The sequence below is a fragment of the Balearica regulorum genome, chromosome 2 (assembly GCF_011004875.1).
Source record: "Balearica regulorum gibbericeps isolate bBalReg1 chromosome 2, bBalReg1.pri, whole genome shotgun sequence".
NCBI lineage: Eukaryota > Metazoa > Chordata > Aves > Gruiformes > Gruidae > Balearica > Balearica regulorum.
The window spans coordinates 129,331,944-129,357,058 of NC_046185.1; the positions used below are offsets into that span (position 1 = coordinate 129,331,944).

At 42.0% G+C, this 25,115-nt stretch overlaps 1 protein-coding gene across 2 annotated transcripts in view; it reads left to right on the forward strand.

Moving 5' to 3' along the window:
• The first annotated feature begins 7,507 nt into the window (after positions 1-7,507).
• The window catches only part of RFTN1 (raftlin, lipid raft linker 1), a 101,031-nt gene continuing 83,423 nt past the window's right edge, over positions 7,508-25,115 (forward strand). Inside the window, exons 1-2 of one of the 2 annotated variants that reach the window (XM_075745866.1) lie at positions 7,508-7,837; positions 20,403-20,558. In XM_075745866.1, coding sequence (XP_075601981.1) covers positions 20,414-20,558 — 145 coding nt within the window. In that variant the 5' untranslated portion in view covers positions 7,508-7,837; positions 20,403-20,413. Of the gene's footprint in view, positions 7,838-8,386; positions 8,534-20,402; positions 20,559-25,115 lie in introns of those variants that run through there. The other variant, XM_075745865.1, reaches the window with a different exon arrangement.

A 25,115-nucleotide genomic window follows, 5' to 3' on the forward strand; every position in this document is an offset into this window, starting at 1 on the left:
AAAATAGAGCAGAAAATACCAGCTTTTGCTGTTACAGTAAGTTAGTCAACTAAAATCTTTGTTTACTAGTATAAGTGTACAGATAACATCAGACAAGCTTATGTTTTATTGTATCTGTATGGAAATGCTAATGAGCATAGAATCTGCACTTACCTTGTTACAACACTAGTTGCTTTGTTAATTTGTCGTGTGTTCAAGCAGCTTCTCTTCAGCACCGTTGACTTTCTGTCTCTCTGCTGCAACAGCAGTTTGGTATAGGAACTTACAGTAGAATCTGTATCATCAAAGTAGATCCAGTTTAAGTTAAAAGCATTATGACAATCTAAGACTTTCTAGTGAAGGAACAGTTCTCCCAATTCAAAAGTCATTTTACTAGTTTAACAGGAAGAAGTGTTAAGACACTTGAAAAAAAGTAATACATCCCATGTGATCCTTTACATGGCCCTCAGGTCTCACTCTGAGCTCTGTTAAAAGAGAATGACATCAAATTCTAAGCAATTTCACATTTGTTTGGTATCAGGGACTTTTCTGCAAGTTAACTGACAACACTTCAGGCTTCTTAGCTTACTTATCCATCTACTAAAAAAGTAATACTGTTTAATACTTACTAAAAATATCATGCATCTTTTTGCATTATTTAAAGTGCCTGGGTGTCTAGTCCTTATCCATATTAGTGAAATTTATTCAAATGAGAATCTCCTTTGACCTCATTAGTACAGTTGGGCACCAGATATCTGGTAGGTGGAAATCTAAACCATCAAAAATTCTGAAAATTACTTTCCCTTATATATGTGAATTAGCTTAATGCAATTGAGAAATTGAAAAATGCATTGATTGGTTATAGTGCTCTGAACTACTGGAATGTTTAAGAAACAGAAATATGTACGAATAGATAACTAACTCTTTACTGATGGTACAGAGTAGTTTTTTGTCTGCATATCCAAAGAAAGGAAGAAGCATATATTCCAGCTCCTTCAGAAATGTAGTGTTTCTTGTTAGCATTAAGTCTTACTCAGCCTTCTGCACTGGCTTATTACTATAGCTGACTTTATATAAAAGGTTTTCACTTGCAGGTTTTCAAAGCACCTTACAGAAATTAATAATTATCCCTTTTTTTTTTTACACTTCTGAGAACAGAGATGCAAGAGGAACAGCTTGGGGAATGCCATCTGAAACAGGTCATAGCATCTCTAATGCTTGCTTAGACTGGCCCTTCTGTGACAGGGAAAATTTGGCCCCTGTTTTGATTACCTAGAGCAAGAACTGCTCTAGTGCCAACTTGATGTAGCAATAAATCTCGCTCTCTGGCCAACAGTCATTTATACACAGCCATTTTGGGGCATATCTCTCTTGTTTCTAAAGGTTCTTTTCCAGCTTGGATTTAACAGAAATTATACAGATTTCACATTCTCATTTCATTAATAATTTTGATCAAATGTGTACTGAAACATTCAAGAAAGGTAAAATAAATAGGGATTAGTTAAATAGATTGTCAGTAATTGTGTAGCCACAGCTTTCCTCTTACTCCTACAGAGGTATATCCTATCAGATGCTGATCAAGTCAAAAGTGCCTGCACATAATGTTATATAACTATGTGTAGTCTTGAGAAATCTATGGACATATGTATATTTTAAGTTTCAAGATCATAGAAACGAGCTTTCAAAAAGAGCTTCCAAAACAGAAAATTGATCCTTAATTATACTTAGCCTCTGCAGCTCCCTAGTGGGTGCCTATACATGGTCAACAGAAGCACTTTAATAATAAAAAATTAAAAATAGTCCTGTGCCATTAAAAGCTGTAGTGGTAGGACTCATGTTAAAGTTACTCTTATCTTTGGAGATAGAATATGAGCTAGTTTTAATAACTAATTGGGCTAAAATTGTGACCCAGTCTGAGTACATAAGTGCGTTAGCTGCTGTTCTGGAACCCTGGAAAGAGAAAGCAAGCTGCTGCTTCTGAGCAAAGGTCAGATTGTGCCCTGCTGCTGGGGCAGAAGGGGTTATACCACCACCACCACCACTAGGGACCAGTATGATTTGCTCTTTAGCAGCAATATAGACCTGACATCTCCAAAGCTTTCTATTGTGTCTTGGTTCCTTCTGTGATTTAGAGGTAGTTTTCCTGTTATTTCTGAGAAGCTGTGGCTTAGTTCTCAGTAACACCTGCTGAAATGAGCAAGGTATGCTAAATGACTATCTCAAATGGAATCTAGGTTTTCTCATTTTGACTTTTCTTTCATATTTTGTCTTGTTAATAAAAATCTCAGTAGATACTAAACATACTTTTGCAGAGTGGTAGGTAAATAATAAAATGTCTTTACTGATTTTTGTATCTTTCTGATTAACTTAAGTTTAATCAGAAGTAAGTTTAAGTTTTGCTGAATCCTGTTCAACGTGATGTTGTGGGTGTCTGTTACTTCTTGACAAAGAGGAAACAAATCTTGTTCTAAATTAGCTTTAAATATTTCTTCATACTACTGTGAAAACTAGGAAAATGGGATGTGGTTATCTTGAATGCTGGAGTCTAACTTTGTAGTGAAAATAACGGTAACTGGCATTACACTGAGTTTTGTACAAAAAATGGCTTAAACTTATGTGGATCTTTCCAATTAGTTGTTCAAATAAGTCTTGGAATAACCAAGCAAGAGGTTATCTAGTGGCATCACTAGAAACACCTTGCATGAGAGAGAAATGCTGTGCATGTGATTTCTCACTGCTTTTCACAACGTGTCATCTTCTCTGCTTATGCCAAAATAAGTACAGATATTTGGCAGAGCAGAATTCTTCAATGCCCTACCAGTAGCAATTTACACCTCCTTTGAACTTGCCTTACCCAGCTGCACCCAGCACTACAAAGTGCAAATGGAAAACGTGATCCCTCCTGCATGTGATACAGGAGGTTGTAGAGCTCTGCACTGCTAAATGTGTGGATTTACAAGAGAGATTACACTGGCTAGAAACAGAAAGAATATGCATCAAAGTACCTTTTAACTCCTAAGGTACACTAATATTCCCTAACAGAGTGTCTAGGAGCAACATCTTACTGTTCATTAAAACAATAAGGTCCTTCAGTTATTTATAGTTGAATGGTTGATAGACCAGTATTTTACTATTTAATTACCAAGTCACTTGTGTTTTGCAGTAGTTTATTGTTCGGGGGGGGGGGGAGTGTGTGTATACTCACACACACATATATATACACACACATACACATATAAAACCCTCTGAAACATCTAGGATGCTCAATGCTCATTTAGGTTTTTTCAACTTCATCAGATTTCTCTTAGGAAGAATGTTGCCTTTTCTTAGAATACCACATGAAATACTTGTTAGTCAGAATAAGTTCTAGATCTTAAATTATCAAATCTATACCAGAAAGGTTCTGAAAGAGGCAAATAATCTCAAAATACAGGAACAGTGCATATTTCTTTAAAGAATATATGAACAATAGCAAGCCAGAGTGAAGTTCTGGAATTTCTCACAGTGTTAGTCTAGAAACCATAGTTTAGGTGTACAGCATCCGTTTAGATTGTATGCTATGCTTCACCTCACATGCCTTGATATCAGGTACTTGAACCATCTTTGTTTTCTTGAATTTCAATGGAGGCACACCTAAATAGGTGATAGGAGAGGTATCCTATCTTAGTAATTTGCTGCTTATGTAATATACTTTTGTAGTCAGAGAAAAACACCTTCATGTCAAAAATCCTACAGAACAAAAAAATTTAATTCCAATTTGTCTCTATTAAAAAGTGCAGAAATGTCTTAATGGATTGTATAACACTGGAGTAGAGGAATTCCAGGTTGAAATCGGTGCATCAAAACACCTCATATCTGATAGCTCAAAGTTTGCAGACACATCTGTCAGTTACTGACTGTGAAGTGGGTAGTGGAAAGATGGCTTGTAGTGCCTGGGTTTGTGCTATGTGACCTACTGTAAACATTAATTTGAAACAGTTTTCATCTATACAGCACTGCCACTTCATAGTGATCTTATGGTCATCCAGGAGTGTTGTTTTCTAGTGTTGATGTCCCTTTCTATATCTGAGAAGGCTTTGCACCAGCAACAGTCTTTAATGTTACCAGACATCCTTTCAGTTCAACCCCAGAGGTGTAGATCTGCACATCCTATGGCGTTGGCAAGGTCTGGTGTCCAGGATGCTCCTTGTGGAGCCATGTCTGACCCGATGTGTTTACAATGCAGGGAAAGCTGCACTTTCACTTCTTCCATATGCACTTAGCAATCCTTCCCCATATGCTTTAACAATAGTATCAGAAAAACAGCTCAATTACATGGCACCCTGATGTGACTGCATGCTGCTTTCTCACACAGTTGGAAAGCCAGAGAAACTAATGAGTGGAGGAAAACTGATGAAGGACAAGGAAAGAGGAAAAACTGTGTAAATAAAAGGAATGGTGAGAAAAAACAAAAACACACAAAGGGCAATAGAAAAAGGAGATGGGTAAAGTCACCACACAAAATGCACTGCTGTGTGTGTTTGCTTCACCGTTTAGTACTGGTAAAGTAATTTCATTTGCACTGCTGTGTGTGTTTGCTTCACCGCTTAGTACTGGTAAAGAAGTAATTTCATTTCCCTACTTCCAATGTTTTGATGTTATACTTTCGGCTACTGACTAGTAGCTAATGCTAATACTTGTGCTTTAAGAGGACTTGCATGTGGACAGAGGTCACTCTGGGGAAATTTTCTTGTTCCCTGATGGTACTTGGGGGAAAAGCGGAGGGGGTACTTTCAAATAGATGTCATCCATCACAATACCAGCCTTAAATACGGAAGTACTCACTAGTTAGGAAGGAATCAATGTGCTAATGTAGTGTTTGCTTATATATTTTTACATAATTTGGTTTATGTACCTACACAGTAGGGAGAGATTATTAAGTGGACAAAATGTAGCAAATGTAGTTGTGTCTGCTGGGCACAAGGGCTTCAAGTAGTTTCAGTATTAATTAGGGGTGCATTAGGAGTTGCTGAACAGGTTTCTGGCCTAACGGGGGAGTACAAATGAAGGTGACAAGCCAAGTTCCAGACTTGGTCCACAAGCATGACATTTGGGATGGATACATGTTTTTCTGGAGAGACGGGGAGATGAGGGTGGAGGATTGCCCCCTCTAAAAATTGCAGCTGGAATGTATGGAGCCCTTGGATGGATGACAGGCTGGTTGAGAACAGTAAGGATCAAAGGGCTACTGAGGATGACATGTTGGTGGATTACAGACCAGCTACTCATGACGAAGGTTGATTAAATTAGCAACTCAGTGACATCTATGCATAGCAGATCCTGATTCTTGGAGAGGAGTTAATCTCCCTGAGTTGAAAGGGTAACAAGGTGGGATGCAAGCAATCCAGCAGATTTCAGGAAGCTTTCTTGGTAGAGGTACTGAATGAGCCAGCCAGGGGTGTTGCACAACTGGATGTCTGCTAACAAGGAAGAATTGTTTAGGAATGTGATAATAGCAACCCTGGCTGTAGTAATGATCATGCAGTGGAGCTCAAGAACCTGAAGGGAGTGAGGAAGGCAAATCCTTGGACTTGGAGAGCAAACTTTGGTTTAGCTGGGGAACTGGTAAACAGGATGCCATGGAAGGCAGCTCTGAAAGGTGAAGGGAGCATAGGAAAGCTGGCAGGTCTTTAAGGGGAACCTTTTCCCTATGCAAGAGTGGCACATCCAAATAGGAAAATGAATTGGGACACTAGGTAGGTTAAAAGGGGAACACCTGACTGAACTTGCTTGTAAAACTATCATGGTGGAAGCAAGAACAGGTTATGGCAAAGGAGTTATTCGATATGTTGCCAAGGCACATAGCGACGTTGTTGATACATACCAGGGCTTGCGGAATCTCATGTTACTCTCAAAAGGTATGTTAACAGTAAGAGGCCGAACAAGGAACACGTAGGCCTGTTGTTGCCTGTGAGTACAGGTAAGGCTGATGTACGCAGAGCTCCCCTTGCTTCAGTCTTCCTGACCCATGTGCTTAGAGGCCATGTTCAAGCAAGCAAAGAACTACCAGAAATGGATGAGGATTAAGACAGGGATTCCTTCTGAAAAGTTGACCTGTACAAATCTGAGACCAGCTGGGCTGTGTCTGAGGGGGCTGGGAAGAGCTGGCTGATGCCTTGAGAGCAGCTGTTCTCTGCGCTTTCTAGAGTGGGCTGAGGAGGGTCCACAGCAACTAAAGTAAGGCAAACGTTGCACACATTTTCAGAAAAGGCCAGGACAATTGGGAACCATGAAGAAATATTTTTTCCTGCGAAAATCATTGAGTCCCCTTGGATCAGACTTGCTTGTGTGTATGTCATGTGTCTGGAAAGGGTGCCATCATGCTTTACCGTTTGCCTTCTATGATGAAATGGCTGCATTTGTAGGCATGGGGATGGTAGTGGATGCCATGGCAACTTTAGTAAGGTGCTTGGCGCTGGCTCCCATGCTATTTTTGTATTTCTGTAGTCTGGGTGGGTGGACAGCTAGATAGGTAAAAAGCTCACTGTGTGGTTGGGCTCACCCAGTTGCAGTTTAATGGGTTGCGCTTTACCTGGAGGGCAGTAGGAAATGCGGGCCTATGCTATTCAACATCTTTTTCAAGGACCTGGAGGAGATGACAGAATCCACTGTTGCCATGTTTGCATGTGACCCCATACTGGCGCTGCAGTGGACAAGCTTCAGCGACGGGCTGCTGTCCCAAAGGACCTGGGCAGGCTCAAGGGACAGGTCAGCATGAACTTTTTGAAATTTAACAAGGACAACCATCCTTCCTCGGGGAAGGGAGAGCACCTTGCACTGATCCAGACTGGGGACTGCTTGTCTGCGTAGCAGCTCTGTTGCAAAGGCTCTGGGAGTGTTGGCTATGGTCAGCTTGCTGCCTACCAACACAGATAACAGCATGCCAGTAGCTTGGAAAAAGTGATTGTCCTCTTCTATTTCTTGCTCATTAGGGCTCTTTTTTGTGCAGGTGTGTCATTCCTTCTCTTTTTGCCCCCACTTCTGTGACAAGAAAGTTGTTGACAAGCTGGAACAAGCTCAGTGGAGGGCCACCAAGGCCAAGGCTGGAGTATGTGTCCTGCAAGGAGAAACTGAGGCAGCTGAGCTTGACCCGGAGAAGGAAGGGCTTGCCACCATCTGAGGGAAGATGAGAGAACAGGCACATTGAAGGTACAGGTTCAGCTCTAGGTATAAGGGGGACGGTTCTATTGCGGTGACCTCAGGTCTGGCTCGGGGCTGCGGGACTGACTGCAAGCACTGAGGCAGAGTCCTCCGCGGCCTGGGGCGGCGGGGAAGGGAGCAAAGCTGGAGCACACGGGAGCGCCGGGGCCGAGGGTGCACGCGGGGTGGGGCTGAGGCGGGCAGTGCGTGAGGGACTTCCAACCCTGGCCGGCGGGCGCAGCGATGCCCCTTCGGGCCGTGGCGGTAGCGTAGGCGGGAAGCGCCGCTGCCCCTCTCCCTGCCTCGCCGCGGCTCTCGCTGGGCGCGGGGCTCGGCCCCGCAGTTCGGAGGAAGAGGAAGTGGCCGCGGCCCCAGGCCGGCCGGGCGCGGAGCGGAGCTCCCCGGCACGGCCCCGCGGAGGCGCCTCCCCGCGCCGTGCCACCGCCTCGAGGCTGCGCGGCACAAACTTTCTGCCGGGCAGCGGGGCCGTGTGGCGGCGTGGTGCTGCCCCAGCACCTCCCTGTCGCGGAGCCGAAGGGGGAGCGGCCCTGGAGCGCAGCGGGCGGGCACGGGCGGCAGCCGGAGGAGGAGGAAGCACTGTCAGTAGGGCCGGCCGTCTCCGCCCGCTGGGCATCCTTCAGCACCGCTGGGCTGCGCTTCGCCCGCCTGCCTGTCCCAGGTACCGCCGCGTACCCGCCCGGCCCAGCGGGCAAACTTGGCGAGGGGGTGGAAGGGGGGTCCGGGGCCGGTCGGGGATTGCTGCTGGGCAGGGTCGGCGCGGGAAGCGGGGAAAGCGGCTCTGGAGCTCTTACTCGTCTTGGTTCTCTGGCTCCTGAAGTTCGGAGCGGGGCCCGGGCTGACCGGCGTGCCTGGCTTTGGAGGGGCTGCTCGAGGCTTTGACGGGAGTGGAGCGGGGGGGGAGGCACTCCCTCATGCCCTCTCCCGCAGCCGATTTCGGTTTGTGCAGCGCTGGTAAACCGCTGCTCCGAAGGGGGCGGCGGTCCCGCCCGTTTCGGTGCTGCCGTGTGCTGAGGGGCCGGTGCGGAGCTCGCCACGCTCGCCCGCCCGCGCTGGCCGTTAGGCCGGGGAAGGCTGCGGGGCCGGCGGGCGGCGCCGTCTTGTCAGTCGGTGAGGAGACCCCCCGGGCTCCGCCGAGGCGCTTGCGGGGACGGGAGGCGGCATTGCTGAAAATCGCTTTTAGCCAGCGCGGTTATTCGCGTCCAGCCAACGCCGCGGTGAGGCAGAGCCGGGGAAGGAGGAGAGCTCGGGGAGCAGCCCGGGGCGGCTGCCTGCGCGCCCAGCCCGGCGCCTCTTGTCACATGCCGGGCACCTGGAAGCGGCGGTACAGCGACGTGCCATCGTGTGGCTAGCTGGGGTTTGTGATTTTATAGCTGCTATTTTCAAAGGCTGGGCTGGATATTGCCTTTTTTAAGCCCGCGGTACTGTTTCAGCACATTTTTATTACAACGTAAGGAGAGGTAGCGCGACTATGGGTCAGCAGTTGTAGATCAGAGTATGAAATACATCTCTCTCCTCTCTTGTTTATCTAAATTCTTGTCAGAGCAACCGTTTCTCACAGCCAGTGAGAAGAGGGGAATTTAGTTGGATGGACTTTTAGAGCTCTTCTGTGATACTTCCAACTTGGTCAAATAATTAATGGGAGACATTTGTTCTCCATTACGATTGAGCGTGGTTCGTTCCAGAGCGCTGCCAGCTCTGAGCAGGGGAACAAGCTGAGCCAGAGGCTGCTGGGTGGCAGGACAGGGAGCAGTGCTGGAGTCGTCCGGTGGTCTTGGTGGGGGTGGCTGTTGTGCTAAAGTGATTGTTGGATGTAAAATTAAAAAAAATTAATTATACTTGACAAAATGCTCTTTAACGTGTTCAAAGTTTGGAAGCTACAGTATGATTATATACCACTTCTATTTTTATTTCTGTAAAAAAAAAAAAAAGGAGGATAACTTACATTGTCAAGGCACTGCTGATCTGCAGTTTACAAGGGGAAATCTTTTTGTACATCTGCTTTTATGTTTTATTTTTAATGAATCCAATCCATTTCAGCTTCTGGTATTGAATAACAAGTTACTGGCAATAACCCTCTTTTTCACAATACTAGCTGTCCCATTGTGTATTTAATTTCTGTTTTTTCTAAGAAAAAAATAGTCTCAGAATGAAGGGTTATTTCAGGAATCTAACTTAACCTCAAGTTAGTTACATTAGACAAGGGGCTTTCCACTGCTTGAACGCTGGCATTCCCCTGGTATGAGGGCAAGAATGTAGCATGAAATGAGTATATACAGCTGTGATTAAATACCTAGGGGAGTTCTGAGCTGTGGTACTAGGAAACACAGATACCATATTGGATATAATGAAGTGGCCTTAGAATCTGTGGTGAAAAACTGAAAAGCTGAAGCCACAGCCTTTTGAAGAATAAAAATCAAAATCAATGAAATCTGGGGTTTTTTTTTCATAATTAAAAAAAAATCATATTACCATTATTCTATCCCTTAACTTCACATGAGATCCCACAGCTTCACACCTGGCTCCAATGGTCCATGTTACCTTTTACCCCAAGTTGGTTGGCCAGGGTTTTATTCCATGACAAACTAGCAAAAGACAGTAAGCATAGGATGGTCAGTTCTGTCTACTTTTGTGTTTTGCCATGGTTTTACTCACTGTACTTGAAGCTACTGGGCATACATTGCAATATGCTTTTTTTTTTTTAGTGTCTTTTCTGTCGGTTCAGTGTGGTGTGGGATTAACTTTAAAGGAAAGTTGGATTCCTCTCTAACATGCCTATGTATGGTTCTGTTGGGTCCATTCAGTCTTTAATTTTCTAGACAATAAATGTTAGCTCCTACGGTTCCCCTTAAGTAGTTTCCCCTTAAGTTCTTGAGAGTACTTCTCTAGTCCTTCTTAGCATCTTAGTAGTCTCCTGTCTTCATGTGGAGGCATCTTGTTTGAACATTTGCAGCCATGGTATTTCAGTAGAAATTTTACCGATACTTTGTCCGGTGATAATTAACACTTTGTTTTATCGACCAGAAATACCTTGCCTAAGAGCATTTTATATAAATGTGTGGCACCATCTGAATCTTTTGCTGTACTGAAAGACAGCATCACAGTATTACTGAGTAATAAATCTTGTGGATGAGCGTTATAGGGTGATGTGGATGGGGTAAGGAGCAAGGATCTCTCGCCAACCTACCGTCCCTCAGATTGCTCACCAACACAACACTTGCCTTACTCCTCCACCAATTCTCTCTCTGATCCTGTTTGCTTTTGTTCCTCCCGCCCTCTTGCCCACATGCACGCACACACGCACGCAAAGCAGTTTTGTTTCCCTAGAGAGGGTTAAGCACAGCCGATGGCAGCCCCTGGGTATGGGCAGGGACTCTGCAGAGGTAGCCTGCCAACTTGCAGGCCCAAGGACAGTGCAGGGGAAAGTAAGTGTTATGCAGGGGAGCAGAGTTGAGCCCAAGACTAGTATTGTGAACACCATAATAAAAACAGTAGCACCTAATAATATTTTGCTGAAATCACATTATCACTGTGGTGTGTTATTTGATGTGCTGCATGCTAGGGCTGTGCTTCTTTGTGACTTGTGAATAAGATCTATCAGGGTAGTCTGTTCTAACTTTACTGAATCCATGTAATATTTATCCATGTATTATTTTGTTTTCTTCCTAAAGCTCAGCACACTCTTGAGGCTAGACTAGCAATTGTCTCAATTAGCCAAATTATGTTTTCTTCCTTTTTTGTGTGTAGGCAGTACATTTTCTTGTCTCCCAGGGAGACGGTACCAAACTGGGTGCAATAGTTCTTTATTTTAATTCTAGCAATTGGATCTGCAATTCGTCATGACAGGTCTTCCAGAGTTCTTGGTATGAGTCCAAATTAGTCCTCCTGATTTGCGTTCTGCTTCTGTTTAGTTCTGGTGTCTTTGGCCTCTCTAACTGGGCTTGATTTCTGGCACATTTCACTTTATGCTTGTGTTTCTTGATCCAAGACCATAGTTTCCTCTGCTGAGCTTTTTTCCTGTCCCTTGAAAGCTCTCTGCTTATTCTACCTTTCCTTCTTTATTAGGTAATTCATCTCTCTGGGTCTGGAAACCTTCTTATGAATTCTGTTGTCACTTCCTTGGGTTACAAATTCTGCAGATATTCATATTGCAGTTTAAACATGTTCCAGACCTCCCCTGTGCTCACGTCCTCCAACTTTTCATTCCTGTTCATCTCACTAATGAGTTCCTTTAGTTTTTGAGATTAACCTTTTGAAATTGAAAACCTTAATTGCAGATTTACTTGGGTTGCTCTGCCGCTTAATTTAAATCAAATCAATCATAAAGAATAAATCTGGGATTATTCTTTCACCAACCTTTCTATAAGCTGAGATTTAGTTATCAGCCGCAAGTCTAAAATCCTGATAGTGCTAGTCAAATTGGTAAGTATATGGTGAAAAAAACTGGTCAGCTGAGACATCTAGCAGTAGATAGGACTGATTCATGGTAATTGTTCTTTGTATTTTCAAAGTAAGTCTTTCGGAATCTTTCAAATTTCTTGGTAAATGCTAGTTAAACAACTAATCCTTCCCCACAAATTAAAATTATTGTGGCATTTATTGAATATATGCTTACATATTTACCTGTGTGGTAATACTCTTGAATAAAGACCAAGTAGATATTCTCTTGGTAAGGAATTTCCCTCTTATTGGTGTGATCTCAAAAAAGGCCTACACTGTGGTAAGCCAGGGTGGGAAAAGTGGGGTTATGTCAGGAGTGGGGCTCTACTCTGGGAACCTATAAAGAATCATCTGAGCATACTACTCTCCTTTCTTTGTTTACCTGTACACCCAGTTTGTCAGGTCTGGTGTTTTAATCCTCTGCTTTGGTTATGCTTCTCTGCCTGATGTTTTTTTTTTCCTTGCTATTCCTCCTTTGCTTCATTGCTTTAACTGTGCTAGGAAAGGGACTCAACCATAGTTTGCACGCTCTCTCAGGGTTTGTTTAGAGCTGAACGGAGGACTAAACACTCTGTTGTTTTGTAGACTGGGAATGATGCAAGAATTAAGTGACCACATGCTAGCAAGTGAACTAAGCTGAGCATGAAGTGCTTGTTATTTTGAAAATGGAAAGGTCAGGATTGCAGGAGTGAAGGTTTATTTAAGAAAATAAGTGTGTCTCATTACTGCACAACAAATGTGAAGTCCTATAATTACTTGTAAAAGCCTTCTAGCATCCCTGTGAGGTAGCTGAGTATTACCCATGGAAAGAAGAACCAGGATGAAAGGTCTTAAGAGAGAAAAGTCAAGAGAGAAAACCTATTAATACATTGCAGTTATCCTGCTTTGCTGCTGCACTCATCAGTAAGAGCACCGCATTCCATAATTTTGTGAAAGGAACTTTAGCAGTAATTTAGGATATGTATTTTAAAAAATAAATTAATTCATGATAAAGCTTACAAAATGAGGTCACTAGTTCTGGATAATAAAGATTTTAAATATGTTAATACAAGCAAGCTTGTTCTCACTAATTGCACTTAAAAACAAGCTGACGGTAGTGTAATCTGCCTGTACAGCATGTTTTCTTTGGATGCCATTATAAATATTAAAATTACCTTGTTTCTATTTCAGGTGGTAGTGTATTGCACTTACACGTGTATTAGACGTATTTGAATATTCAGTCTAATGCTTAGCAGTTGACTCCAATACTATATGTTTTTCAAATAATTGTTTAGGAAGTCTTTTCAAATCATCCCTGTAAGTAGTCATTGACACAATACTTTCTGTAATATTGATGTAGTTGAAATAAACAGTTTAGCCAATACATACTTAGTTGATAAACAGCCCTTAAATTACTTAGTCTGGTAATCTATTCAGGCTTCCATTAGCCATGTGGTTCTGTTACGTTTCAGTGTAATTTTCATTATTATTCCTTGGAGATAAATTGTTATGGAGTTCCATGAAAGGAGGGAGTGATACATCAGAAAATTAACTCCATTTGTTCCCAAAAAAGCCCCCAACAAAAAAATCAGAAGGCAGAGGTTTTTTTCTTCTCTTTTTTTTGTGCCCTTTGCCTGCTGAAAAGAAATCTTGGAGCCTGAGCCACTACTATCAAGAAAATAAGTTGTTAGCTACATGATATTCTTTTATGCTTGTTGTTTTTCTTTGCTAATTCTGAACTTGTATTTCATCTGTTTTGAACACAAGCTAGTAAAGTAAGAAAGCAAACCCAAGCTGCAGAGAGTATTTTAACAGAGCTTAGGTTCAGAGATGATGAATTGAAAACTTGGCAGATCTCTTAAAGCACTATAAAAATTCCTATATTTTATTCAAGATACGCTCATTGTCATGGACATACTTAAAAAAGGAAATACTTTTCTCTTGGTGTATACAATTTCTTGTGGTTTTTTTTGTTTTTCATGGCACAGGATGGTACCTGTTTCAATTAAACTTGCATTGGGAAGGAGTATTCAGGGGCCATTTGCCATGGTGGGGTGGGTTTCTGTCCTTTTCCTCCAGACAGTCTCCACAGCTCCTCTACTCTCAAAATAGATGGCGAAGGACAGTAACAGGGAGGAGGAGGTGGCGGCAGTAGCAGCAAGAGGTGTATTCTGTGGCTTGCAAATTGGGTGTTTGCTTGGGATGTACAAAACCTGGGTTAAATTTTTGAACTTTTTCTGAACTTTGCAGAAGAAAGCTGCTGGTTTGCTAACCAGTGATGACCTTTGCTGTCATTCACAAGACAAACTTAGGAATTAATTGACTGTAGGCTTTGGTGCTGTTCTGCAACTCATCACAGCTTCCATTTTTCATGTTTTGCAAAATTAAGATGAGATATAGACTTAAAAAAAAAAAAGTGTTAGATCTGGGTTTCAGTTCTAGTTTTAATGTCACGTGGCTGAACGCAAGAACAGTTTTAGAGATTATCAAGATTATAGGGCATGCTTAAGATTAATTTGCAATCTAAGTGAGTTTGTAGGCAGAATTAGTTTTTCCAGCATGTGTAGCTGTAAAAGCCCATAGCTAGATCTTAATTTTAATGGTTAATATTCTTCTTTAGATGTTACTTTTTCTCTCACTCAAGGTATTTCTTGTATGTATGGAACTAGTGAGTTTATAATTTTTACATTAATGAGAAAGAAAAAAGTTTGTCTTAGAACCTACTGCAGAGCAAAAAAATTTTGAAAATTTTGCAGTGTTTTTGAATAATTGTTTTTTAATTTATGAAAGAGTGAATATTAGTGATAATATTTTGTTTTAATACTTAATAAAAAGAGTAGAATTCACATGTGGGTATAGAAAGCCAAGATAAATATATGCAGTACAGTAACCTTAAGCATCCCTTATAGCAAAACAATATACCTGCTGAAAAAGGGGATTGAAGTAGGTTTAGATTACTTTGAATGCATTGGTGATGAACATTTCTTACAGCTCTCTTTGGTAATTTCAGTGTAGAAAATTAGGAAGGTGAATAATGCCCTGTTGACAATTAGATTTGTAACTGAAAAGCAAGGAGATGTTTTCAGATGAGGATGGAAGGACTCTGAACAGCGCTAATTTTGCTGCATGTTAATAGCTAATGTTAAAAATCTTTGGAAGATTTGCAAGCTGTCCCAGTAGGAAGTTTGTGGGATAACATTGAGCAGAAATTGGTGATTCAGTGGTTACTTGTGATACACACAGCATCAGTATCCTTGAGAAAACTTTGAGTATTCATACATCTCCGAATTTTTTTAAGACTTAAACTCTTGTATTAAAATAGGAATTTTAGTTCTTATGATTTATTTTCTACTGCTGTAGCACTTGCATCCTAATTATTGTGGAAAAGATTGTGATGTTGTAAAAGTTATTTTTTCTGCTAATACCTCATTTTTATTCAAGTGAAAACATCCTTTTCCATATGTGTCCTTTAGTAACATAAGTATAATAATGGTGAAGTATTTATCCTCAACGATACTAATAGAAGTTTTAGCCAAGCAGCAGGAAGGTAAAGATGAGTCTTCTGGTAAGCAGTGACTCAGTGAATTAATACAAAAACTGTATGTTTTCAGTCCAGTCCCAAGTGGGCAGGTATCTCCATGCTGAATGGCTTGTGGGTTGGCACTGTTTGCAGAGATCACTACTCGCATGGGCAATGAGGGTGGACTGGTTTTCTCAATAGAGCCGAGGAAATGTTTGCTAGAGAAGCACAGGAGAGTGTTTGTGGCTTCCGCTGGAAGAGGAGGCTTGTATTTTCTGGCATTTTCACCCCAATTTAGGAAAGAATGCAAAACTCAGTGATATGAAATACTGAGTCCCCAAGGACTCCTCCTGCAGCCACCACTGTCTGGAGAGTCCCGTGGATTTCAGACTCTTTGTATAACTAAGGGTTGCAGGCACGGCTGCTTAATAACCTCTGAAATGGATTTTTTTTCCTTATGAAATGCTGTACTGTATACTTATGTGTAAGAATTACTGGGGCATCGCTGAAACAAGAAATTTATACACTTGGTAACACTTATTGCTATCTTAGTTCCTCATTCTACAATATATTAAAGTACAAGTATACTGCTAGATGTGTTCCATGGAAATACTCACAGTATCTTGTTAGTCACATTAATATGCAATATACATTTATACATTAAAATAACATTTTAGGCTTAAGCTAATCATATTGCACAGGCAAAACAAAGAAGCTGCTGTATGTGTGTAAGAATAATCCTTTTTTTTACTTAATGGTAGTAGTTGTCATTACAAAAAAAAAAAGTAGAAAGTATCATTTTGGGAACAGAAAAAGATCCTGAGGTTTTTTAACCTTGAATGCTGTGGTGGGTTGACCCTGGCTGAGGGCCAGGTGCCCACCAGAGCCGCTCTATCACTCCCCTCCTTCATTAGACAGGGGAGAAAAAGTACAACGAAAAAAAAAGAAAAAACTTATGCGTCGAGATAAGGACAGGGAGAGATCATTCTCTAATTATCGTCATGAGCAAAACAGACTGAACTTAGAGAGGGAATTCATCTAATTTATTACTAAGCAAAACAGAGTAGAGGAATGAGAAATAAAACCAAATCTTAAAAACACCTCCCCCCACCCCTCCCATCTTCCCGGGCTCAACTTCACTCCCGGCTTCAACCTCCTCCCCCCTCAGTGGCACAGGGGGACGGGGAATGGGGGTTACGGTCAGTTCATCACGCGGTGTTTGTGCTGCTTCTTCATCCTCAGGGGGAGGACTCCTCTCATCGTTCCCCCACTCCAGCGTGGGGTCCCTCTCATGGGAGACAGTCCTTCACGACCTTCTCCAACATGAGTCCTTCCCACGGGCTACAGTCCTTCATGAACTGCTCCAGCGTGGGTCTCCTCCACAGGCTGCAGACCTTCAGGAGCAGACTGCTCCAGCGTGAGTCCCCCACGGGGTCACAAGTCCTGTCAGCAAACCTGCTCTGGCGTGGGCTCCTCTCTCCATGGGGCCACAGGTCCTGCCAGGAACTTGTTCCAGCGCGGGCTTCCCACGGGGTCACAGCCTCCTCCTTCAGGTATCTCCACCTGCTCCGGCGTGGGGTCCTCCACGGGCTGCAGGTGGAATCTCTACACCCCCTCATCCTCCCTCCATGGGCTGCAGGGGGACAGCCTGCCTCACCATGGTCTTCACCACAGGCTGCAGGGGAATCTTGCTCCGGCGCCTGGAGCACCTCCTCCCCCTCCTTCTTCACTGACCTTGGTGTCTGCCGATGTTCTTACATCTTCTCACTCCTCTCTCTGGCTGCAAAAGCGCTCTCTGTTTTTCTCTTTCTTAAATATCAGAGGCGCTGATTGGCTTGGCCTTGACCAGCGGAGGGTCCGTCTTGGAGCCGGCTGGCATTGGCTCTGTCAGACACAGGGGAAGCTTCTAGCAGCTTCTCACAGAAGCCACCCCTGTAGCCCCCCCCCCCCCGCTACCAAAACCTTGCCACGCAAAACCAACACAAATGCCAAAAGAAAAAAAAATATCCCACAACCTAGCTTTCATTTATAGAAATTGGTAAAGTAGTTTTTACTTTTCTGTCAAAATAAGCGGGGAAGGTTCTCTTCTGTTGGATGAATCCCCCAAATATTTAAAGTTCAGGAACACGTGTGACATATCATCCATTTTTCTTGATGCTGCAGGTGTTTTTTCTGCTTCCAGTTTCTGTATGATCAAGTATTTACTATGGTATTTTTTAAGGTTTGATGCGTTGGCCAGTCCTGTTTTCATGTATGTATTAGTGACTTTGCAATAAGATGTAAATACTCTCTTACAGACTCTGCAGATGATGTGAAGGTGGGTGGCACTGCTGAGCCTGGAAAGACTGCCAGCTCTTTCAGGGGTGCAGGAGAATGAGAGTAGTAGAAATGCAAGGGAATAGAGCAAAGTTATGGGGGATGAGTTGGAAACTCCTCAATTAGCTGTTTTGGATAAAAATAAAGAGAAATGCATTCTTTGGTTCCTGGGAAGCTGACAGTAAACTGAATGTGATTCGGCTGTGAATGATGATTTTTAGGTGCAGTAGGCATGTTGTTTGCAGTAGACACAGGGAGGTATCAATGTTAGTTTAATAGGCCTTGTTAAGATCTCATTTTGAGCATATCACAGAATGGTAGGGGTTGGAAGACACCTCTGGAGATCATCTCGTCCAACCCCCCTGCTAAAGCAGGATCACCTACAGCAGGTTGCACAGGATGGCTTCCAGGCGGGTTTTGAATATCTCCAGAGGAGGAGACTCCCCAGCCGCTCTGGGCAGCCTGTTCCAGTGCTCTGTCACCCTCAAAGTGAAGAAGTTTTTCTGATGAGATGGAACTTCCTGTGTTCCAGTTTGTGCCCATTGTCCTGTCGCTGGGCACCACTGAAATGGGAGGCAGTGTCAAAAGCCTTACTGAAGGCAAGGTAGACAACATCTACTGCTCTCCCCTTATCCACCCAGCCAATCATGCCATCATAGAAGGCTATCAGATTGGTCAGGTATGGTTTCCCCTTGGTGAATCCATGTTGACCACTCCCGATAACCTTCTTTTCCTCCACATGCTTAGAGATGATCCCTGGAATGAGCTGTTCCATCACCTTTCCAGGGATGGAGGTGAGGCTGACTGGCCATTAGTTTCCCAGGTCTTCCTTCTTGCTCTTCTTGAAGACCAGAGTGACATTGGCTTTCCTCCAGTCCTCTGGCACCTCTCCTGTTCTCCATGACCTTTCAAAGATGATGGAGAGCGGCATAGCGATAACATCTGGTAGCTGGCTGGGCACTCACGGGTGCATTCCATCAGGGCCCATGGATTTGTAGATGTCAGGTTTGCCTAAATGTTCTCTAACCTGATCCTCCTCAACCCAGGCAAGGTCTTCCTTTCGCAAGACTTTCTCTCCTACCTCCACGGTCCGGGTTTCCTGAGGGCTGGCCTTAGCAGTAAAGACCAAAGCAAAGAAGATATTCAGTAACTCTGCCTTCTCTGTATCCTCCTATCACCAGGGCACTCACCTCATTCAGCAGCAGGCCTGTGTTTTCCCTAGTCCTCCTTTTGCTGCTGATGTACGTGAAAAAGCCGTCTTTGTTGTCCTTGATATCCCTTGCCAGTTTTAATTCCAAATGGGCCTTAGCTTTCCTCGTTGCATCCTTACATACTCTGACTACGTTCCTATGTTCCTCCCGAGTGGCCACTCCCTTTTTCCACATTTGGTAAACTTCCTTCTTCCCTTTGAGTTTTTCTGGGAGCTCCTTGCTCATCCAGCATATAGTCCCCTGTGTTCACGTAGAGAAATGCAAACAGAAGTGGTGCAAATGAGAGTGAGTGGGGTGATGAAGGGAGCAGAGATCCTGTCTTGTGACAGGAAAGGATTTGAGCATATTTATCCTAGCAAAATACAGGAAAGGATGTGGTAACTATTCATAAAAATGATTTCACCAAGGAAATAGAAGGAGGGACAAAAATTGTAAAAGTTAAAGCACAATATAAGTGTAAATAAATTTCTACGAGTAGATTCCAAATGCATTGGGGCTGGAAATTTGACTTTCTCACCACTTGGGGGATGGAGCTGTGGCATAAGCTTATAAGCACATCTTTGGATACAGGGAACCTGAACTAGTTTTACATTCTCTACTTTATTAATTGTCAAGGTAAAGACAGCCCTAGTCAGTGACTGAAGTTTTTCAGGTGCTCCTTGCTATCTGTTGGAGGTTGCAGGGAGGCTGAAACACTGATCTTTGTGATGCTTCATGTAGCATGTTTACACTGAATGGATCCCCTGCCTCAAAGTGCCCAGGGTGGCCTGTGGGACACCCCCTTTGTCACTGGGTGTTTATTCTGCATGTCCCTCCCTGTCCCCAAAGCATGAGTTTCTCCATATAGGTGGAGGCAGGATGCTGGGTGGGTTGTAATGAAAAACCTGAGGTGCCTAGCTAGTGTGTCTTTATTGTCTCATACTCATTGCTGGTTGAAATAATTTGCCTCAGTCTGACCAGTGGTGCTGTTGAAGAAGAGGATTTGGATCATCTGAGTATTTTCATCAAGCAATTCTTCCATTCTTTTATACTCAGATGAGCCATAACATGCAGGATATTGAAAAACATTTAATGTGTAGCAGAAATGGTCGTCAGGAGTAATCCTTTATAATGTTGTGGACTGGCAGCTTATTAAAGAGAACTAGATTTATCTAGTCCAGTTCTGTGGTCATGTGCCTGTTCTGGTTTGAAGATGGTGTCTACAAAGTGCCATTACTTCCTGTGGCGTACCTAAAAAATGAGGTGGAAGTGAAGTAGTTTTCTAAATGCTGGTATTTCTCTGCAAACCTGCTTCTTCCATTGAATTACATTATATTAATTTGAATGTTACAAAAAATCTGTGTAAAAGACAATACTATCTGCTCTCCTAATAACTACATATGAAGAAATTGTTATTAAGTTGTCAACCCTTATATTATAAAGTTATTTTGCATTTTCAGCAACTTTTTATAATGGAATATGTGTCTTCCAGAGTATACTGCTGAATACGTGTGAAAGATGCAAAATACATGCATTAAACTGTCAATTTTCCAATAAAATAATAGCATGCCTGAGAGCTGAGTGGTGCATACTTCAGTTACTGTCTGAGCATTTATTTAATTATACAATTTCATATAGTTTGTAGGTAGCTTGTATTTAAAAACTAAAAATCACCGTAATGTATTATTGTGTTGCATGAAACTGGAAAGAAAAAAAAACACACCAAAATGAATGGTGTTTATGCGTTTTCCCTTTTTCCTTTCCCTACCTTTTTGTATCAGGAGCTGCTGAAATGGGTTGTGGATTGAACAAACTAGAGAAGCATGATGAAAAACGACCTGGTAATATCTATTCAACTTTGAAGAGGCCCCAGGTAGAAACCAAGATAGATGTTTGCTATGAATATCGATTCCTGGACTTCACGACACTAAATGATAGTAAGTACACAATATTTTTCTTTAGATTTTTTTTTTTCTATTCAAGTTAACATGTTAATTGCTCCATAATGGTTTTTGAATAGTGTGTTTAATAAAGTTTTAAAAATGTCTTTAGTTTCTTCAAGTAACTGCCTTCTCTTCAGTCATAATACTGACACGCAGAGATCTTATTGAGAATTTCCTGTAAATTTTTAAGGTCATAGGTTCTAGTCGTAGGTTCTCAGATTTTTGGTTCTTTATACCTTCCCCCCTCCCTTTTTTTTTTTTTTTTCCTTCGGCTTACTCTAATATGGATTTTTGTTTCCTTAATTTGCATTTTATCCAGGTTTCATATAGTAAAGTAATTCAGGTCTGCCAGGTTATATACTTTACTGCTCTTTTTTCTTCCTTCCCATCTGTGCCCTGTGCTCCCTCAGGAGTATTTTGAGAGGTTAAAGTTAGTGTTTTCAGTTTTGCTAACTTACCTTGAATAACTATTAGGTGGTTACAAATACTTATAGTTGTGCCCATGTGGGTGGAAACAGAATAGTGGGAGACACTGAAGAGGTGAAAGGCCAAAGAGGTGACGGTCCACTCTCATGCAATTTTTACCTCCTTTTTTTTTTCCTGTCTGAAATAGTCATCTTTAATTCACATGACAATCCACAGATACTCCATTTCTTTCCTTCCTGATTGACATCAAGCATCTCTGCCAGTGTTGCTCACACCATTGCCTGTGCCCTCTTTCACTTCAAAATTAGCCTGTTCTACAAGCAATTACTCCTCACACCATTTGGAAATCTGAAGCTTGAGCAGAAGGCTGGGACCTGCTTCTTGCTATATATAAAACAACACAGTACCAAAATCTGTTATAGCTAGCTGGCAGTGTGCCAGGTAGAGCCTCTGTGCTTTTGCCCTGCAGAGCGCTGCTACTTTTCTTGTTTTGCAAGTCAGGTCAAAGGAAAAGCCAAAGTGGTATGTCTCTCACTGTGTGAGACAAAGAGCTGCTAGTACGTCGCTTGATGTAACACCTCTAGTGCAGTTCAGTATGTTCAGCCCAGAGTAATGTGAATTTGTTGGTTTTTAAAACTTGCTGCAAGTTTGGAAAAAGGTGGAGGTTTGGAAGAGGTGGTTGGACAGGAGTGTGCTTTTGTAGGCCATGTGGGAGCTGAGACATTTTGTCTTTGCAGACTTTTTGTAGTGCTTTTCTCCTGTACTCGTGGATTCTTACGGTTTTGAAATAAAACTACATAAACTTAGTGTAACCAAAGCGAACAGTTCATGTCCTTTGATAGTCTGACAACTTTTTCTGAGATGTACTGCACATTGTGTCATCAGTGAAGATGAAATTAATATTGAAGACACACTTCTATGGGCTTTTCTGAGATGCTCATCGCTGATTGCCTCATAAGCTTTAGCTTATGCATTCTGGTACATAATGAAGTCTCGTCTTTGTCACTGTATGGAGGAAGAATCAGTACATGCGATAGCAATATGACTTGCCTCAGGCACAGAGGATGTCAGGCACGGAGGATGTCTGGCACAGAGCAAAAAATTAAACCCAGATTTTCCAAGTCTGATTAAATGGATAGATTTGTTGTAAAGCATACTTCTACGTTTTTATTACTCATCATAGATTGTTATATTTTGATTTTTGGGAGGCATGGTTTTAAAGAGACTATGAGTAGAAATCCTTTTATCAAACTCTTTGGCTTGCCAAAAAGTGTAAGCTATCCAGCTCCCATTGAGTTCTGCTTTGGCATGTTGTATCCCCATCACTCATGTCTCTGAAGATGCCAGTGGATAGGCAGACGAGGAGGGGATGGAGCTGTTGTTCCTGCTCTTTTTCCTTAGTATCACCCATGACTATGTGTTCTCAGGGTTTGCAGGGCAACAGCTTGTGGTTACGCGGCTGGCTCGCTCCCTGTTCATGTAATAGGCTGAACGAAGGCTCATGTCCCACTATATAGTGTTACAACGTTCCAGGTTTTTCGCAATGGTGACAGCATCACTGGTTCATTTATATTTTTGCTCAGAAATAACCTTGCAGATAACCAGAGTTAATGAGTGTTTCACCTATGCCCATGTGGATTCAGAGGCTTCTAAAAATGAAATGCTCACAGCTGTGTAAGAAGAGCATTTGGATTGTGAAGTCTGTCTTCTGTGAATCCGCTTTAGCCCTTTCAGTGTGTGTATATATCCTGACATAATTTTTTCCACAGGTTTTCTACTTCATTAGATTTTTAGAATAAACCATGTTAAATTATGAGTGGCTGCAGAGTATTTTATTGTATCCTTATTCTAGGCCTTGTTTACAACACTAGTGAGCCTGGCTCTGAAGATAGGTACTCATTTTTCTCTGGGGCTTTTCTATAACATTTACTGCTCTGATAACTCTATCTCTCTCAAGCATTTAATCTTAACAGTGAGAAGGATGTGATAATCTCCGTGTTGCAAGTGGGACCTAATAGATGGATTACTGCTAGAAGTTTTCCAAGTCGTTAGCTTTTCTTCATGTGTTCCAAAAGCAGCTCTCATTGACTTTAGACGTAAATGTGGATGCTGGTCACATCTTCAGTTTGGAACTGCTTGTATTCTCAAATCTGATATCCAGATAATCAGAGATCACTTCCAGAATGTGGTGTACATTTGAACAGCAGTTTCACAGGCAGCTAGGTGGATATAAGTTTTCTGCAGCTATATGTGGGGAGATATTGCTCCCCTCTCTTACCTCCTGTCTGCTCAGTGAATTGATTTAACTCATGGATCTGGCAGAAAGCTATGCAGTCTTTTTGTTTGGTTTTTCTCTGCCAGATCAGTGTCTTGTGGAAGGGTCTGAAGAATGCTGGAGCTGGTAGAAGTGGTGGGAATACGCAGTCAGGAAAAGAAAAAGGACCTTCTTTAAATCAGCTCGCACTCTTATGAACTCATTCCCTTAGCATCACTCTGTTGAAAACAGGGATAAAATACTGTCCTGCTGGTCATTTTCCTGCTATGTTAGCCAGAAACTTAACTTTTCTTGCAGTCTTTGGTTACTGTTTACCCTCTGACATACGCAGCTGAAGGAATGTAAGGAAATATGCTCCCTTATTACACATTTTTGTTAATTTCTGAACTTGAGCCTTGTTCTGCACTGATGCAGACGTCCACTGGAAAATAGTGTTTGATCACTTATTTAAGAACTGTATAAATAATGCATAGATGCAAAAGACAGAATTAAGGTCGCAAGTGTAACCTTCATTCTGATGTTTCCCAGTGTTAAAGGATTGACGTACTTGAAAGCGAAGCGTCTAGAGAAAGACTTCCCAAGCTTTCAAGGAAAGCAGGCAATGGAGAACCCATCAGTTTCCATTGTGTGCCACAACACTGATAATCTGCGTGGTTCTTCAGAATTAAAATGGTTAGATTTGCCACTGTCCTTTACTTGTTGAGCAAGTGTGATAATTGATAGTAACAAAGAGTTATCGTCTAGTATAGATTGGCACTTGAGGTATAAGGAGCACTTTGCTAAGGCATTTCAAAAACTTGTGGTGGGTATGCTCATTTTGAGTTGTTGGCTTTATAATGTCTGTTTATGAGTCTTCCCTTTCTTCCTGCTAAGGTGGCCTCTTCCAAGAAATCACAGTCTGTCTTCAGTGTTGTCCCTTGACAATGTCAAACTGTGCTCTATTCTTTTGTCATCTGTGCTGTCCAAAGCTTGTGGGCTGCTGTTTAATTTAAAGCAACCATGTTTTCAACCATGGGGCAAGCTGATTTGTTTTGTTATTTCATTTGAAATAGAAGTATTTCAATAATCTGCATTCCTTCCCTGCTCTTATCTGATCTACTTATTTTGGAAAGTTTCACTTGCAGTGACAAGTCATACAGAAACTGAGCTGCTCTTCATCATCCTTTATTTCTTTTCTTTCACCTCTCTTCAGTTATGATGACCTTCTGAGAGAAACCTTCTGAGAAAATAGTTATTTATCTCTTACCTTCTCAGAATACTGTAGAGTTTGGTTTGTGGGTGTTTGGTTTTTTTAATGACTTGATTGGATTGTGTGGTTTTGTTTTGGTGTTGGGTTTTTTTTTATTGCTTTGCTTTACATCCCTATAATAATTCATTGGCCTGATGAGTTACGACAGGTTTTGCCCTTGAATAAAGTTGGCATGAAACATATGCTAGCCATGTGATGAAAATGAAGTGGAGGTATAAATTTTTTTAAATGGGAAAAGGCTATACTCTGAACAAGCCATTTGTGCTATAAAACCACTAAAATCCAGATGTTTTGACTGACGGAATGAAAAATGGCAATACTTCACATGTCCCAAAGAAGTTCCTAAGTTATAATGGGAATACAAGGGTATATGGTTTTTATCCTTATTGTCAAGAATTTGTCTCTTTATTTTGATTTTTTTTTTTAACCTAAAGAAAATTATTTAAAAAGTATTGTTATTAGTTACATTTCAACATTTCCACTGGTTTTTTTTGTTGTGTTGTGTCTAAGGACATGTATTTTACCAGGGCTGTACTCCTACTAGAACAAATTTACTGCACACATAAAACCTTCTGATTTGAGGCATTTTTTATATGTGTGT